This window comes from Ziziphus jujuba, chromosome 5, assembly GCF_031755915.1.
Source record: "Ziziphus jujuba cultivar Dongzao chromosome 5, ASM3175591v1".
Taxonomy (NCBI): Eukaryota; Viridiplantae; Streptophyta; class Magnoliopsida; order Rosales; family Rhamnaceae; genus Ziziphus; species Ziziphus jujuba.
Genome location: NC_083383.1, coordinates 31,241,167 through 31,258,048, shown reverse-complemented (window position 1 = coordinate 31,258,048; position 16,882 = coordinate 31,241,167). Strand labels below are relative to the sequence as shown.

At 37.4% G+C, this 16,882-nt stretch overlaps 1 protein-coding gene across 2 annotated transcripts; it reads right to left on the bottom strand.

Annotated features, from left to right (window-relative positions):
• Positions 1-255: 255 nt before the first annotated feature.
• On the bottom strand, positions 256-3,528 carry LOC107403348 (putative casein kinase II subunit beta-4). 2 transcript variants are annotated; one of them, XM_016010231.4, is made up of 5 exons: positions 2,914-3,528; positions 1,739-1,957; positions 1,301-1,410; positions 1,020-1,185; positions 256-816 (listed from the first exon to the last, which is right to left on the bottom strand). In XM_016010231.4, exons 1-5 carry the CDS (start codon positions 3,176-3,178, stop codon positions 686-688), a joined length of 891 nt encoding a protein of 296 aa, XP_015865717.1. In that variant the 5' UTR covers positions 3,179-3,528; the 3' UTR covers positions 256-685. The 2 variants fall into 2 exon arrangements, with proteins under 2 accessions (XP_015865717.1, XP_015865716.1); XM_016010230.4 differs by having other exon boundaries at positions 1,739-1,960; positions 2,914-3,527.
• Positions 3,529-16,882: the final 13,354 nt, after the last annotated feature.

Below are 16,882 nucleotides of genomic sequence, written 5' to 3'. Positions count from 1 at the left end.
ACATCACCGATTACCTACCCTTTTAATTTAATTTTATCATATTTGTTGTTATTATAGCTTACTGAAACATTTTACCTATTAATAAGTCAAAAATGATATGGTAAGTAAATTGTACGTTGGACTTGAAACTCCAAATTTATACTATACATATTTTACTATGAAACGGAAATTCAATTTATCGAAAATTGACCATGACACAATCTCCCATGGTATTCTCTTTCTGCAGAGCACCTGGTCTGAAATATATGCACCATATTAATCTTCAATTGTTTCCTCCCATTTCATTTCATTGAATTTTTTAGTTCAAACTTTGTCAGGCATTGCCCCGGGGTGCATAAAGTAGACAGAACAAAACGAATAGAAAAATTATGAGCTACAAATACAAAGCACCTCATACAATCTCAACCCAAAAGTGAAAGAAGAAGAAGAATTACAAACGCTCTGTTAATCTCACAAATAAAATAGTTTTTTTTTTTTTTTTTTTTTTGGGCTCTGCTAATAGGCCAATTCGCACTTTAAACATTTTCCTTGGTGCATCAATTGTAGTTCTTTTATCAATTACTGCATTTTTACCTCACTTGTCAGCCAATTTCTATCTCAACAAGGCTCTTGGTGAGAGACGTGATCAGCCACCGATGGGCTACCAAAGATTCTGGATGCAAATCCAAACTTGCACAACTCTTTCTCAAGGCTTATGTATCTTGAAGCCGAAAACTCTCGGTACATAACTCTGCGCTGCCTTTTGTGGCTTGAGGTGCCCATATGTCATCAAAAACAAGTGAGGAAACGTGGTTCCGAAATAAGCTCCATCAATGTCTTCAAATCGTTAAGGATAATGAAAAATGGAACAGAAAGCAATAGACTTGAAAACTGAACAATAATCCTAGCACCATATAGTACCATTAAGAATAAGTCCACAACTTGATTAGTTAAAACCTACAAAATGATAATGCAACATTCAGCCAGATGTGTGAAAGAAAACTTCAAAGCTAGTAATAGTTGATGCATTATAAGGATACTGCCTTGGTACTTGGATCGAGGATAATATATATCTTCACATTTGGGGCAATATATTTTTACGGTGCTGGATCGAGGAATGTCCGATTGGCCAACTGGAAGGCAGGGCTGTCCACAGCAGTAAACCCTTGGGCATCTCCCAAAGTCATAATTTTTGTACTTCTCCAGCTATAGAAGTTTTACATCAAGATTCATAGAAGGAAACTTACAAAAACTGTTGGGGGGAAAAAAAAAAAAAAAAGAAAAGAAAAAATATAACAAATCATAAAGTCAGATCCTTTACCATTGCAGACATTCCTTTGCTAGTCAGTATGTATCGAACATGAATAAGACCATACAGCATCTCTGCAGCTGATTCAACCAACTCATTCTGCTCCTCGGTAAACATATCACCTAAGAAATTCTAAAGCTGTTAGAATGCATCTCAGAGCAAAGAATTAAACATACATAATGCACATAAATTTAAAATACCCACGTGCATGACACAGAGTAGTAGACCATGACTGTTCTGCCAAGAATGTGCACAAACCAGTTATGTTGCATGGTGTTCACAATTATGACAAGGAAATCGATTAAGTTCAATGCAGTCATTTTCTACTCAAATGCAGTCAAAATTTCAGCAATATGAAGTACTTAAGCATCAACTAAGGTACAATAACAGGTCAACAAAGTTTACTCCAAAAATGCAAATAAAAACTCACATAGATGGATAGATTCTTACCATGAGACGATTCAACGTCCAAAATAAGATCAAGTGCATAATCATAATATGGAACTTGACTGCTCAGACCACAAAGATTAAAATCATCTTGGATGTATTCATCATCAACTTCGCAAAAAAATTCATTGCCTCTCAGATTGCAGAACCATGAAATCCAAGATGTGTCATCCCCATCAGAACCACTGACATCAGACTCTTCACTATCTGTCTCAGATTCCTCTGCTATTAATGCAAAAAGGACATTAACATCAACTAAGTGAGAACTACAGCACTTGGCATTCTAAACAGAGTAAAAGTATTCAAAGATGTAAACAAATTACTTTTTTTTTTTTTTGGTGTCACAGGATGCAAAGAAAATTTTCTGGAAGGCAAAATAAGGAAAGATAACAGCTCCAAATTAATAAACTAGGGGGGTAAGTCAATCCTAACTGCTTAAATATAGCATATTGCGGTGAGATAATAAGTCTGGGCTCAGACGGTGGGCAAAAACAAAAAAAATATTGAGAGATAAAGTGCAAAATCTAGTTATTAGCAATAAGCACAAGTCGCAGTTGCAGATATGGTACTTACCCTAAGATGCACCATATGAAAATTCAAAATGTTTGAGTTTCATATCAAAACTTAAATATAAGACAAAGTAAAAAATAATTTACATTAGCACATTATAAAGAAGTCACCTTTCACCTAACATAGACCAGAAATTGAAACGAACTCACACAATATATACCGAACTCATTCCAAGCACTCAATTTCTTGCAAAAAAATGACATAAACCATGATTAAAACACAAAGAAGATAAGAGAACGAAAGGAAAGAACCAATTATGCCATACCCATATCACATTTTTTTTTAAAAAGTTGAAAACTTTATATTATTCTACAAACAACCATTCCACATAGGAACATTCCTCTGTCAATTAGTCCCAAAACGCCATTTGAAATGCTTATTCCCAACAGCATAGGCCAGATTAAACCTCCAAAAATTAACCAAAACCAGTTAAACCGAAAACCCAAGTAATTAGGATGTACCAAATCTACTTCTTAGTAGTAAGCAAACAATAAAAGTTCAAAAATTTCCTAAGAATGTGACACAATCCAGAAGTCCCACTGACAAAAACAGAGAACAAAATTACAAAGATGAGAAAATTTAAGAAATGGGGGAAAAACGAGACCAACCATCGGAGCATTTATTCTTGCATAGAGACGCGGCGGCGGCAGCGGCGGAGCGAGAGTCGCGGTGATCGAGCTGTGATTTACCGGTGGAAGTAGACGGTATGGAAAGTCTCTCTTTGTCCTTACCGCTCAAAGCTCTGGATGTCGAAGGCGAAGATTTCTCAAGATGCTTATCAAGAGCATCGTTGATACGCTTCCGATCGAGCGGACCACCGACAATCTCCGATTTCGAAGACCCACCACCACCACCACCACGATCCCTATACATGTTCCACGCCCAAACCTTAACAATACACAGAGTCTCCGATTCTTATGGAAGAGGAAACTGAGGGTCTCAAAGCTCAGAGTGCGTGCATAGCAATTGGGGAAAATTCCGTGTAAAACCCTAGAATTTTTTTGTTGCAGATTCGTGGGAAGATGGCGAAGATGAAGGATGCTGAGGCTAGTGGTTTCTTTGGTATCGGAGGCGAGAGGGATCGAGGTTCTGGTGAAGAAATTGATTCATAGAAATTTAGAGAGAGAGAGAGAGAGACGGAGAAAGCTAGGGTTTGTAAGAGAAATGGGGGAGAGAGAGAAGGTAACAGAAGCAGCTCTTTAGGTTCTCTACTCTGTCTTGCTTGTTTTGTTGTCGTCCTACGTGTAATCAAATTTTTTTTTTTTTTTAACTATAACATAATTTTTTCCTTTTCCGATAAAATTTTTAATTTTCAAATTTTTAGATCCTATAATTTTAAATTTTATTTAACAAATAATATTTTCACGTGTCTACAATTTAATTTTTTTTAAAAAAGTATATATGTATTTTAGATTTTTTTTTGATATCACACAAAACTTTTTTTTTTAATCAAATAATAAAAGTTATTATTAAAAAGAATCCTATATGACTTTTCAAAATAAATTCTGACCTTTTTTTTATGATAAAATAAATTTTGGCTGTCTTAAAATAAATTATTCCATTATTTTATATAAGGTATTTATTGTCTTAAGAGTAAAAACATTATTGGGTTTATTATTTAAAACATTTTATACTATTTTGTGCTTTGTAGTATATAAGATGCAGAAGAAATGGTCGTGCAGGTCTTTACTTGTTCAATTTCACTTGTAGTTCAAAATTAATATAACTGGTGAAACAATAAAAACGTAACAGTAATAAAACAAAAATAAAAAATAAAAAAATAAAATAAAAGAGAGAACATTTAAAAGAGGTTTAAGACGTGGCATAAGACATAAATATAGCGACAAAAGAAAACTTAGTTTTCATCTTATAATTTGTTCTATATGATATAGTTGTGTAAGTTGAGTTATAAACAATAATTGAGATTGCACATTTTAATTGCTTTATTTAATAACTTTTATTTGTGTTCCCATGAAAATTTGATATATATATTTATATTTTGTGTTTGTCTGATTTGGCTATTCCATCAATACTAATAACTAAGAGAAATTGACATAGTGAAAATTAGAATTACATTGCAAATACTAACCAGGCAATTAATAATAAAATTTCTTAAAAAGGAAATTAACAATAAAAAATTGACAAATAATAAAAAAAGAGTACAATTGGACGATTTGATCTCCTTCTAATACATTTTAATTATCAGAATTAATATAATTTTTTTAATTCCACTATGAACAAATTAAAAACTATTTCTTAAATAGTTCATAAATTTTTTAAGAAATTATAATATTTCCCGGTATAATCTTTTAAGAAATTGATCATGAATATTGTTTAGAATAAAATCTCATACATATCTGAAAAATTAACAATAATATGATAATTGAAGCAGCTCATTGATGGTAGATATTTTATGCAAGTAATCACTATCTTAAGCCCCACAAGAATCCAAGCAACTTCAACTACAACATTTACAAAATAAATTTTCTTTTGGGTTAGCAAAAATCTGAGGAAAAAAAAAAAAAAAAGCCACATGTTCGTCTGTTTTTATGATAAATTAGCAAGAAATTAAAAATTTATGAATAAACTCGATAATAAAATAATAACTAAATTATATACAAAATCTATACATATACTAAGACTATTTTCTTTCTCTCTTTTTTTCCCCTTGCTCAATCAACATTGTAGACTTGAGGGTACAAGATCTTTCATTTGAAAGAAAGACACTGAAGTATTGATCTTATAACTATCTTTTTACCAAAACAATTCTAAATGTTTCAAAATTAGCACATAAAAATTAATTTCTATCTTCCCTAAAGTGGAAATTGATCACTCTCAATGAAAGTGTCAGAGTTTTGGGAATATGGACCCGTCTGGAATTGGGAGGAAATCTGCAATTTAATTGGGGGACATAATTATTAGAAGTGTTAAATTATTATATTGACCATGGATGAAAAACAAACACAGAGTTGCTAAACCCTTTGATCAATTAGGATGTGGGCAATCATGGACCAATCTTTACCAGATTTGATACAATATCTTTGCTGTAAGATTGGTCAGTCCTCAATTCCTAATTCCCTTAGAGATGTTAGGCAATGCATTCCTCGTGGAAAACATGCCAAGCTGGTGCATTTTTCAATGGTTAGACACTGGAGTGAAGAGAGGTTGGCCACAGCTTCTGGCAGAGACCGTTGAGTCCTCAATGCCTGAAATGCTCACATTCTCCAATTTGGACGGAGAAGGAGAACAAGATGAATGTTACGGAATTGGGAGAAAAACAAATAGCAACGGAAACAAAGAAAGCGAAGAACAAACACAAAATTAACGTGGAAACCCTTGACGGGAAAAACCACGGGCAGGGAGAACAAATCCAATATCGAAAGATTGGTACAAAAGGTGAGCCTGACTGCGCGAGACCTCCGCTTCCACCACAGAGCCCTAAATTTTTCTCCAAAATTTAGTTTCACCAAATGGGTCGCACCGCGAGCTTTTCGGATCGGGTCAACAAGAATTCGGGTCACAAACTCTAACAATCTCCACCTTGACACGAATTCCATATAAGGAATGAAAAAACATACAAAACTCCAATCTTCGATAAAAAGTTGCCATCCTCTTCCACAAAAGTCCCTAAAAGGCAAAGCTCAACAACAAACACCAACCAAGTCCAAGCAATGCTCAAACTTGGCTACTGGAAGTGCCTTGGTCATCATGTCAGCAGGATTATCATGAGTACTCACCTTGCTGACAACAATATCTCCACGAGCAATAACATCACGTACAAAATGATACCGAACATCTATATGTTTTGTCCTCTCGTGAAACATCTGATCCTTAGTGAGATAGATAGCACTCTGACTATCACAATTGATGACCGTACTCTCCTGCTCAGAGCTCAACTCACCTATCAACGCCCTTAACCAAATAGCTTCTTTCACCGCTTCAGCTATAGCCATATATTCAGCTTCTGTAGTTGATAGTGCAACTGTTGCTTGCAAAACAGACTTCCAACTGATAGAAGTATCTCCAAGAGTAAATACATAACCAGTAGTGGACCTCCTTCTATCAAGGTCCCCAGCAAAATCTGCATCAACATATCCACGTACACCCTCCTTACTTCCACCAAACTCTAAACAAGTGTTAGTAGTGCCTCTCAAGTACCTTAGAATCCATTTGACAGCTTGCCAGTGTTGTTTGCCAGGATTAGCCATATACCGGCTCACAACACTAACAGCATGTGCAATGTCAGGACGGGTACACACCATAGCATACATCAAACTACCAACAGCACTAGAATAAGGAACATGTGACATATACTCAATATCTCTATCCGACTGTGGTGACATATCAGCAGACAATCTAAAATGAGTAGCTAATGGAGTACTTACAGGTTTAGCGTTCTTCATTCCAAAACGCTCCAGAACTTTCTCAACAAAAGATCTTTGAGTCAAGAAAAGTTTACCTGCAGATCTATCTCTCTCAATCTCCATACCAAGAATCTTCTTTGCCGCTCCCAAATCTTTCATCTCAAATTCACCACTCAATTCTGCTTTCAATCTGTTGATATCGGATTTCTTCTTGGCCACTATCAGCATATCATCAACATAAAGCAACAAATAGATAAATGAGCCATCTTCCAACTTCCTAAAATACACACAGCTATCATATTGGCTTCTAGAATAACCATGGCTAAACATAAACCCATCAAACCGCTTGTACCACTGACGAGGGGATTGCTTCAAACCATACAAGGACCTTTTCAACAAACACACATGATCCTCTTTTCCTTCAACCTCGAAACCTTCGGGTTGCTGCATATAAATTGTCTCCTCAAGCTCACCATGCAAGAAAGCGGTCTTCACATCTAGTTGCTCCAACTCTAAATCATGCATAGCAACTAGCGCTAACAAAGCACGAATAGAAGTATGTTTAACGACAGGGGAAAATATATCATTAAAATCAACTCCCTGTACCTGTGAATACCCCTTCGCTACTAAACGTGCTTTGTACCTCGCATCTTCAACACCAGGGATGCCTTCTTTCTTTTTGTAGACCCACTTGCATCCCACAATCTTCTTACCCTCTGGAGGTAATGCTAACTCCCAAGTGTGGTTCTTATGAAGCGACTCCACCTCTTCCTGCATAGCAATTAACCACTTTGCAGAATCCTCACATGAAATGGCTTCATGATAGTTGCAAGGATCACTGGGACTCTCGATCTCCTGTGCTGCAACACAAGCAAAAGTGACATAGTCTGCTAAACTAGAGGGCTTCTTGATCTCCCTGCGAGGTCTATCCTTGGCAATCGAATGCTCCTGCACCTCCTCAATTCTCTCTTCTTCCACATGAGTGGGTGTCTCAAATGGGCCTGAAACTGAACCATTCTGTGAAGTACTTACTTCCTCCACCCTAAACTCCACCTGCTTTGGCATATTGTCTGAAACAACGAGCTCCTTTTTCGGATGCAGCATTGCCATCTCATCAAACACAACATCCCTGCTAATCACAACCTTAGATGACTTTGGATCAGGAAGCCAAACTTTGTATCCTTTTACACCCTGCGGGTAACCAAGAAATATGCCCTTCTTCGATCTAGGCTCAAGCTTACCATCATTAACATGAACATAGGCAGGGCATCCAAACACCTTCAAATCTAAATAATTAGCAGGTTTTCCAGACCATACCTCTTCAGGAGTCTTGCAATCGATTGCTGCCGATGGAGAACGATTCACCAAGTAGCAAGCTGTAGCAGCTGCTTCTGCCCAAAAGTCCTGTGCTAACCCAGAATTCGACAGCATGCATCGGACTTTCTCCATAAGAGTTCTGTTCATCCGCTCAGCCACACCATTTTGCTGCGGAGTTCCTCTAACTGTGAGATGTCTAACGATCCCTTCGTTTCTACAAAACTCATTGAAAACACCATCACAGAACTCCAATCCATTATCTGTACGAAGGCGCTTCACCCTTCTTTCCGTCTGCTTCTCTACCAAAGCTTTCCATTGCTTGAAGATAGCAAATACATCATTCTTGTGCTTCAAAAAATATACCCAGACCTTCCTGGAGAAATCATCAATGAAGGTCAACATATATCTGCCACCACCCTTAGAAGCAGTACGTGCGGGTCCCCAAAGATCTGAATGAATGTAGTCTAGAGTACCTTTGGTTTTGTGAATTCCAGTACTGAAGCTAACTCTCTTCTGCTTCCCAAACACACAATGTTCACAAAACTCCAACTTCGAGATACTCCGATCGCCAAGCAAACTCCGTTTGCTCAACATCGCCAAACCTTTCTCACTCATATGGCCCAATCTCATATGCCACAAACGAGTAACATCCGAATCTGACATGGACACTGAAACAGCAGCCGACCCCATTACCACAGAACCCTGTAGCCTGTATAATGTACCAACCAGGCTAGCTTTCATCACCACCAAAGCACCCTTCAGAACCCTCAAAACTCCACCTCCACCAGCAAAAGAACAACCAGACTTGTCCAAAGCAGATAAAGAAATTAAATTTTTAGACATATCTGGAACGTGACGTACCTCAGATAGTGTTCTAATAATTCCATCATGCATCTTCACCCTTACAGTTCCAATGCCGATGACACAGCAAGGATGATCATCTCCCATCAGCACAACACCTTTATCCACCGGAACATAAGAAGAGAACCAATCCCTATGGAGACAGATGTGAAACGAACAGGCTGAATCCAAAATCCATCCCTGCTTGCCTGAACTATCCTCAGTCACTGAATAAACATCTCCATCTTCAATTTCCTCATGTGCGACACTGGCTTCGGCATGTTCCTTACTCTTTTCATTATTTTTATTCTGAAGCTTACGACATTCAGTTTTGATGTGCCCCTTTTTCTTACAGTAGTGACAAATAAGGTTTCTGAACCTTGACTTCGATCTTGGCCGACTACCACCATTGTTATTTTGATCTCTAGATGATGTTCTACCTCTAACAATCAAACCCTCTCCTCCGGAACTCCCAAAATTATTGTTATCCAAACTGCTGGTCAACTCCTTATCAAACAACTCCTTAGAATATAAAGAAGCTTTCACATCCTCCAATTTTAGGGTTTTATTACTGTAAATCAAAGTCTCCCTAAAATTTTTATACGATGGAGGTAAGGAACGCAGTAGCATTAGGGCCTGATCTTCATCATCATATTTAATGTCCATGTTTGCCAGATCCAACAAAATAGTAGAAAAATCATCTATGTGTGTTTTAATAGATGTACCTTCAACCATAGAAAGGGTGTATAGACGGTGCTTCGCAATCAGTTTCGTTGTGAGATTCTTTGTGATGTACAAAGATTCCAACTTGTCCCATAAGTCCTTTGTTGTCTTCTGATCAAGGACCTCCCTCAAAACTTCATTGGACAAGCATAGCTGAATGGTGGATAGGGCACGCTCATCAACCTCGGCTTTCTTTTCGGCATCCCACGAAGACGGCATCTGCTCCTTGCCAACCAACGCCTTGTGTAAACGGTTCTGTGTCAAAATCGCCTTCATCTTGACTTGCCACATGGAGAAACTCATGTTGCGCTCAAATTTCTCAATGTCGAACTTTGTTGCCATGATCGAAAAAAAAAAATTCCCAAATAGATCGATGTGGCTCTGATACCACTTGTTACGGAATTGGGAGAAAAACAAATAGCAACGGAAACAAAGAAAGCGAAGAACAAACACAAAATTAACGTGGAAACCCTTGACGGGAAAAACCACGGGCAGGGAGAACAAATCCAATATCGAAAGATTGGTACAAAAGGTGAGCCTGACTGCGCGATACCTTCTAACCCTAATTACAGCCGAAAACTAAATATATATAGTACAGAAGAAACCCTAAAATTGAACAGGTCCATACCGCGGGGGCGCTGCCCCCGCACCCCCATCGGGCTCAGTGGTGGGCTACGGTCTCGGGCCGATAGCCCAAAACCTCCGCTTCCACCATAGAGCCCTAAATTTTTCTCCAAAATTTAGATTCACCAAATGGGTCGCACCGCGAGCTTTTCGGGTCGGGTCAACAAAAATTCGGGTCACAAACTCTAACAATGAAGATGAAGAAGAAGCTTCCCTACCGTAACTCTTCATCATTATTGTCTGCTCTCATGGTTTCAAGCTAGTATTTTTCAGGGATATGAAATCAAAATATGAAAAGAGTGGCATTGAAACTAGTTCAGGATGGTTCCAAATGAAGAATATTTTAAGAGAAGGGAAAAATGGTATTCTTGGTGATAATGAAGACTGTTTCAAGCTTGACATGTCCAATACTATACACTCCAAAAGAGGCAATCTTTCCAGATGAAGTTTCTGAAGAGATGGTAATCGATCCAATGGTGGGAGATACCAGCATTTTTCACATTCTACTATTTCTAGTTTCACAAGATTGACAATGGACAAAACCCAACTTGCAAATCTCACTCCCACATATCCATCCACTCTCAATGCTTTTTAGATTTGGATGTGGCTGCAACCATTCTAAGGATTTTCCATGTTTTTCTGCAAAACCATCTTCCTCAGATTTCAAATGGTATAATTCTAAGCTTTATAGATGTTTCTTCTCGTGTAAATTTGCTGTCGTCGATTCTGATCCAACATCTTCATCAACTCTAAAATTATGAATGGTTAACCTTCCTCTGAGGTTTTGCAGTTCAACAAGCCTGCTGGTATGCCTCCTTAAGCTTCTAATCTAATTTTTGGAGACATGTTAGTTCTCCAAATCTCTAGGCATATGGGTCAAACCAAAACAGTTGTGCATTTCAAGATACCGCAGGCGCACCAATATATGCATGTCTCTTGGCAAACTTGATAATCTAATGCAAAAACAGAGAATCAATGTTTGTAGATTTTGCAGTTTGGTGATTGAATTAGGTAGCTCTACGATATGACAGAACATTGAAATATCAATCCACCCAAACTACTTGGCAGTTTATTCAGCAAAGTGAATCTGAAGGTATCCACTGCTTGTAATAGCTTAAATTTTGAAAGAATCATGTTGCAGTATGCCACTGAAGGAGAAACTGCCTTACCTTCCACTGTATCATTAGCCATACAATTTAAATGATGTGGATGAGCATTAATAATTGTCCTCAACTTGTTCTGTTCAAACAAGGGAAATATACCTTTCAAATATGCTACATTATTTCTTGATGGATTGAAACACACATGGATAAGTTTTTCAGGAAAATTAGTAGAATCTTTATCTATGAAGGCACGTCCTTATCAGCCACTGAAATTGCAATATCGTGCATGAGATTGTGCATTTTGCATCTGTAGATATTACCAAATTCATTTGTATATACTTCTTCGAAAAAGGATCACCAAATTAAATCCAAAAAGTATCCATAACCAATATATTTTAGAAATTGGTTTTGGTTTGACTTAATAAACCGTTGTGCCATCCACAGTTTTATCAAACACTGCACATCAATTTGATAATCTTTTGGAAACAATCTGCAGTGAGTGAAACAATGTTCCAAATGCGGTGGGAGATGATTGTAACTTAGCTCAAGTTTTGTTATAATATGGTCTTCTTGCTGAGTTGCTTTAGCAAGTTCATTACCCTTGAAAATCAACCACTCAGTTGTGAACTTTTTGAAGTATAATATACTTCCTATTGTTTTCATTGCAAGAGGAACTCCTTTGCATTTTTGAACAATTTCCTTTCCTACGGTCACAATCTGATTCCTCAAAATCTTGCCCCAGGTCGAATGCTCTTTCTTTAAAAAAAGACCAAGGCTTATCTTCATCCAAACCTTTTAAGTGATATCCTACAAATGTGGGTTATCATAGCAACCTTCTCACTGCAGGTAGTTATTAAAACTCTGCTACCACTTGCACCACCAATTAACAAGCTATTCAAGCTTTCCCATTTTGTGGAGTTCACGTTCCAAACATCATCCAATACAAGAAAGCATCTTTTTCTGACTATTACTTGTCTGAAGTCATTTTGCAATAGATTTAGCTGTATGTGTTGCTGATTTAATAATATTCCAAACAATAAGATTCAAGTTAAAAACATCAGAGACACAGACCCAGAGTCTTATTGAAATGCTTTTGGACCTTATCATCATTGAAAACAAGTTGGGCAAGTGTTGTTTTTCCTAGTCTTACAATACCAACTATGGCTGATGGAGACATTCTCTGCAGTTTCATCATCCAACAAATGTTTGAGTATTTCCATTCTATCATTGTCCCTCCCAGTAACCTCCTCTTCACCTATATAGGAATGAGTCTCTCTGGCTTCATAAGTTGAGGCTGATTGTGTTTCTTTAGAACACCTTTCTAAATTATAAAGGGTTCTATTTGCTTTACTCTTGTCTGAAGCCTCTCTAACTTCTTTGATTTTTTTTTTTTTAAACTCATTTTCAGCCTAAATACAAGTTGGTTTGAGCTTTAGAACAAAATGCATACCTATTTCCTCATTTTATTGCCAGGAATCACTGTACACCTCAGACCTTCAGGGTGAAACTCATCCATTATGTTATCAGCATCATACACAACATCTTCAAGCTTCTCCAGCCAATCTTAACTTGATTGCTTTGTGTCCGATTCTCTTCTGCATCAAGAAGTACAGCTTTGATTGTAGACACTGTGTTCACCCAAAAGCAATCCAATCTCTTCCAGGCAAAAGAACCCAACTTGTCAATGATTCCATCAGCAATGATGAACAAAACTGCTTCTGAAATTACTAATGATTTGCTTAGCTACAACAGGACTTTAAGAGGAAGATTTATATCACCGAATGGATTATAAGAACCTGCATTGCCAGTATTTTAAGCAATTAGTCGCTAATAGTTATTTTTCTTTCTATTTGGGGGAGCATATATTTTCAGAATCCAGCTGTGTTTTTATTTGTATTATGACTAAAAGCATTAAAGTTGACAGATCGATTAGCAATAATCTCATATGTATGCTGTGATACAGATGGTAATTTACCTGCTTACACAGTTCACACTAGAATTTGTTCTTTCCTTTATGGAGGTGTAGCCAAATTTTTCTCTCTTTTAAACCTGCATTAATAAATGAGAAATAATTGGGAAACAGAAAAGAAATGAAAACTTCGGTTTTTATTTTTTTGTTAAGGGTAGATATGCAATTTGCTTTCAAAGAACATGGAAAGAAAGCAATTTTTTGTCAAAGGAAAAAAGGTTCTTTTAAAAATGTTCTAAATGCAATGTTGGTATGTGTATATGGACACATTTTAGATCATTTTTATTTTAAAAAGAATAAAAGTGTTGAGCGAGAATGTATGATGCATTTATTCATGTTGGAGACAAAGGACTAAAGGAGAAACCAAGAAAATTGATTTTTATTAATATAAAACAATTGGTACACTCTCACGTATAAAGAGAGCAACACACTCACTCACACAAATGAGCAACACACACTAACACACTCACACTCACTTGATTTTTGACTTACACTAGGACACAAAACACCTTTTCACACTCTTCTCACTCAAAGGACACACACTCACACTCACACATAAGCACTCTCTCTTTTTTCTATTGCTTTTGGACATGACACCTAACTCATACATCATCACCTATTTATAGAAGAGAAAGTAGGTTGTAGATACTTCTAGAAATATTTAATTATAGATATTTTTCTCACCACTTCCAAGGCACTAGTTGTTCTCCATTTTTAAAGAGAAAACAAGATAACTCTAGATTCTTCTAGGGAGCTAAGTCGGAAGAGAAAACAAGATAACTCTAGATTCTTCTAGGGAGCTAAGTCGGCATTGATATTTATCAATACTCCCCCTCAATGTCGACTCTCTTGATTGATTCTCTATTCACCATGTTGAGCATTTCTCTTAACTTTGTAAGCTTGGTAATATTGAGTGCTTTAGTGAATAAGTCTGCCGCTTGATCTTCTGTTTTAACGTGTTGCATTTTAATTTCTTCTAGCAGTACTTTTTCTCTGATAAAATGATAATGTATCTCCACATGTTTTGTCCTTGCATGAAATACCGGATTCTCCGCCAATTGTATTGCTGATTGGTTATCACAATGGAGAGAAACTGCATAGTCAACTTGTTGATGTAAATCTTTAAGTAGTTGTCTTAACCACATACCTTCTTGGCCTGCCATAGCAGCTGCTCTATATTCTGCTTCTGTAGTTGACAGAGACACAGTTGGTTGTCTTTTACTGCACCAAGATACTGCTCCTGAACCAAGGCTGAATATATATCCAGTAGTCGATCGTCGTGTATCATGATCTCCAGCATAGTCGGCATCACAGTAACCAACCAACTTGCATTCCTCTCCTCTTTTATATAGAAGCCCCAAGTTTATAGTGCCTTTAACGTACCTTAATATTCGTCGGACTGCTTCCAAGTGAGGTTTCTTTGGACTTTGCATATACCGACTTACAACTCCAACTGCAAATGAAATATCTGGCCGCGTCAGTGTTAAATAGATAAGACTTCCTACCAATTGTTGGTACATAGTAGCATCCTCCAAGTCTTTTCCTTCATATGCAGATAGCTTAGCATTCACCTCCATTGGAGTTGATATTGGCTTGCAGTCCAACATTCCAAATTTTTGTAGTAGATTCTTTGCATACTTTTGTTGACCAAGAAATAAACCTTTCTCTGTTCGGTCAACTTCGAGTCCAAGGAAGTGCTTGAGCTCCCCAAGTTCCTTCATCTGGAAGCGAACTGATAAATTTCTCTTTGTTTGAGAGATTTCATCTTCATGATCTCCTGTGATAATTAAATCATCCACATATACTAGCACTACTGCTAGTTTTGTTCCTTCAGTCTTCACAAATAAACTAGAATCTGCAGAAGATACTATATATCCACTTTGAAGAAGGAACTCTGCAATCTTACCGTACCATGCCCGCGGAGCTTGTTTTAGACCATAAAGTGCCTTCCTTAGCTTGCACACGTACTCTGGATTAGTTTTGCTTTCAAAACCCTTTGGCTGTATCATATAAATTTCTCTGTCTAGATCTCCATTCAAGAAGGCATTCTTCACGTCCATCTGCCACAGCTTCCAGTCTTTACTTGCTGCAAGTGCTAGTAGAACACGTACAGTAGTGATCTTTGCTACTGGACTGAACGTCTCATCATAGTCTAGTCCATATTGCTGTGAGAATCCTCGTGCGACTAAACGAGCTTTATATCTTTCAATTGATCCATCATGATGAGTTTTTATCTTGTAAACCCATTTACAGGATATGGGTTTTACAGTTTTAGGTTTAGGCACCAAATCCCAAGTTTGATTTTGATTTAATGCAGAAATTTCTTCTTCCATAGCCTTTCTCCATTCATGATATTTAGATGCTTCTTCATATGATGTAGGTTCTTTTATATCCTCCATTTCTGTTATTACTACATTAGTGTACCTGGGATTTGGTCTTCATTGTCTGCTAGATCTTCTTGGTTGTGGAGTTGTCTCTTCGTCATTTTGTTGAAGATTCGACCCGATGTTCTCTGGTATTCCTTGATGTACACCAGACCGCCAGGGACTTTGAGATGATATCGTAGGCTCGTCTGCTATAGTTGGCTCGTCTTCTCCTTCATTTGTTGGCTGACATGCTTCATATTCTTGTTCCCCCATATTTTGTTGTAGCTTGACCTCAATCTCCTTTGAATTTGGCAACTCTGTATTTTGAGGTGCCCACCAAGAAGATGCTTCATCGAACACCACATTTCGTGAAGTATAACATCGTCCAGTATTAGGGTCACAACATCTCCACCCTTTTCTTTGGCTATCATATCCGACAAAAATGCATCTTATTGCCTTCTTATCAAACTTCATGCGTAAGTGAGAAGGCACAAACACATAGCAAACACAGCCAAAGATTCGAAAGTGGCTTACTGTGGGTTTTATGTTCCATAGTTTTTCAAAGGGTGAGAGGAATTCTAACTTTGCTTGAGGGAGCCTATTAATCACATGAGCTGCTGTATTCATGCACTCAGCCCAAAATCTTCCTGGAACATTTTTTGCATGTAGCATGCTCCGACATGTTTCTGCAAGATGCCGGTTCTTTCTTTCCGCAATACCATTTTGTTGCGGAGTATTTGGACACGTCAATTGATGTCGTATTTTGTATTCTCTTAAATATTGTATAAATTCTCTTGAGGTATATTCTCCCCCATTATCTGTGCGTAGGCATTGTATCCTTTTGCCTAATTCTTTTTCTACCTTTTCCTTAAATTGCTTAAATTTTGAAAAGGTCTCAGATTTTTCTTTCATAAAGAAAACCTAGACGTACCTTGAAAAATCGTCAATGAATGTCACCATATAATGCATGCCTCCAACTGATGACTGCTTGATACGCCCGAAGACATCAGAGTGAATGAGTTGCAGAGGCTCTTTTGCTTGGAACTTTGAATCTTCAAATGGTAGTTGATGTGCTTTGCCGTATTGACACCCTGCACAGATTGTGTCGACACCGACATCGAGTTGGGGAAGACCCTTGAGCATTGACTTTTTCATCATCACTTTCAACTTTTTGTAGCTGACATGTCCTAACCGTGCGTGCCAAAGGTCTGATGTCTCGTTCCTTCTTGTCTTGTTTACGTAGGCAGACTCTGCTGACATCACATAGATAG

What these genes read in the sequence shown, in the direction of transcription:
- LOC107403348 (XM_016010230.4), bottom strand. Translation starts at nt 3,178, where the DNA reads ATGTATAGGGATCGTGGTGGTGGTGGTGGTGGGTCTTCGAAATCGGAG. An exon ending in CAAGAATAAATGCTCCGATG is followed by an intron (nt 1,961 to 2,913) that starts GTTGGTCTCGTT and finishes TTGCATTAATAG; the next exon opens with CAGAGGAATCTGAGACAGAT. An exon ending in GCAAAGGAATGTCTGCAATG is followed by an intron (nt 1,186 to 1,300) that starts GTAAAGGATCTG and finishes AAACTTCTATAG; the next exon opens with CTGGAGAAGTACAAAAATTA.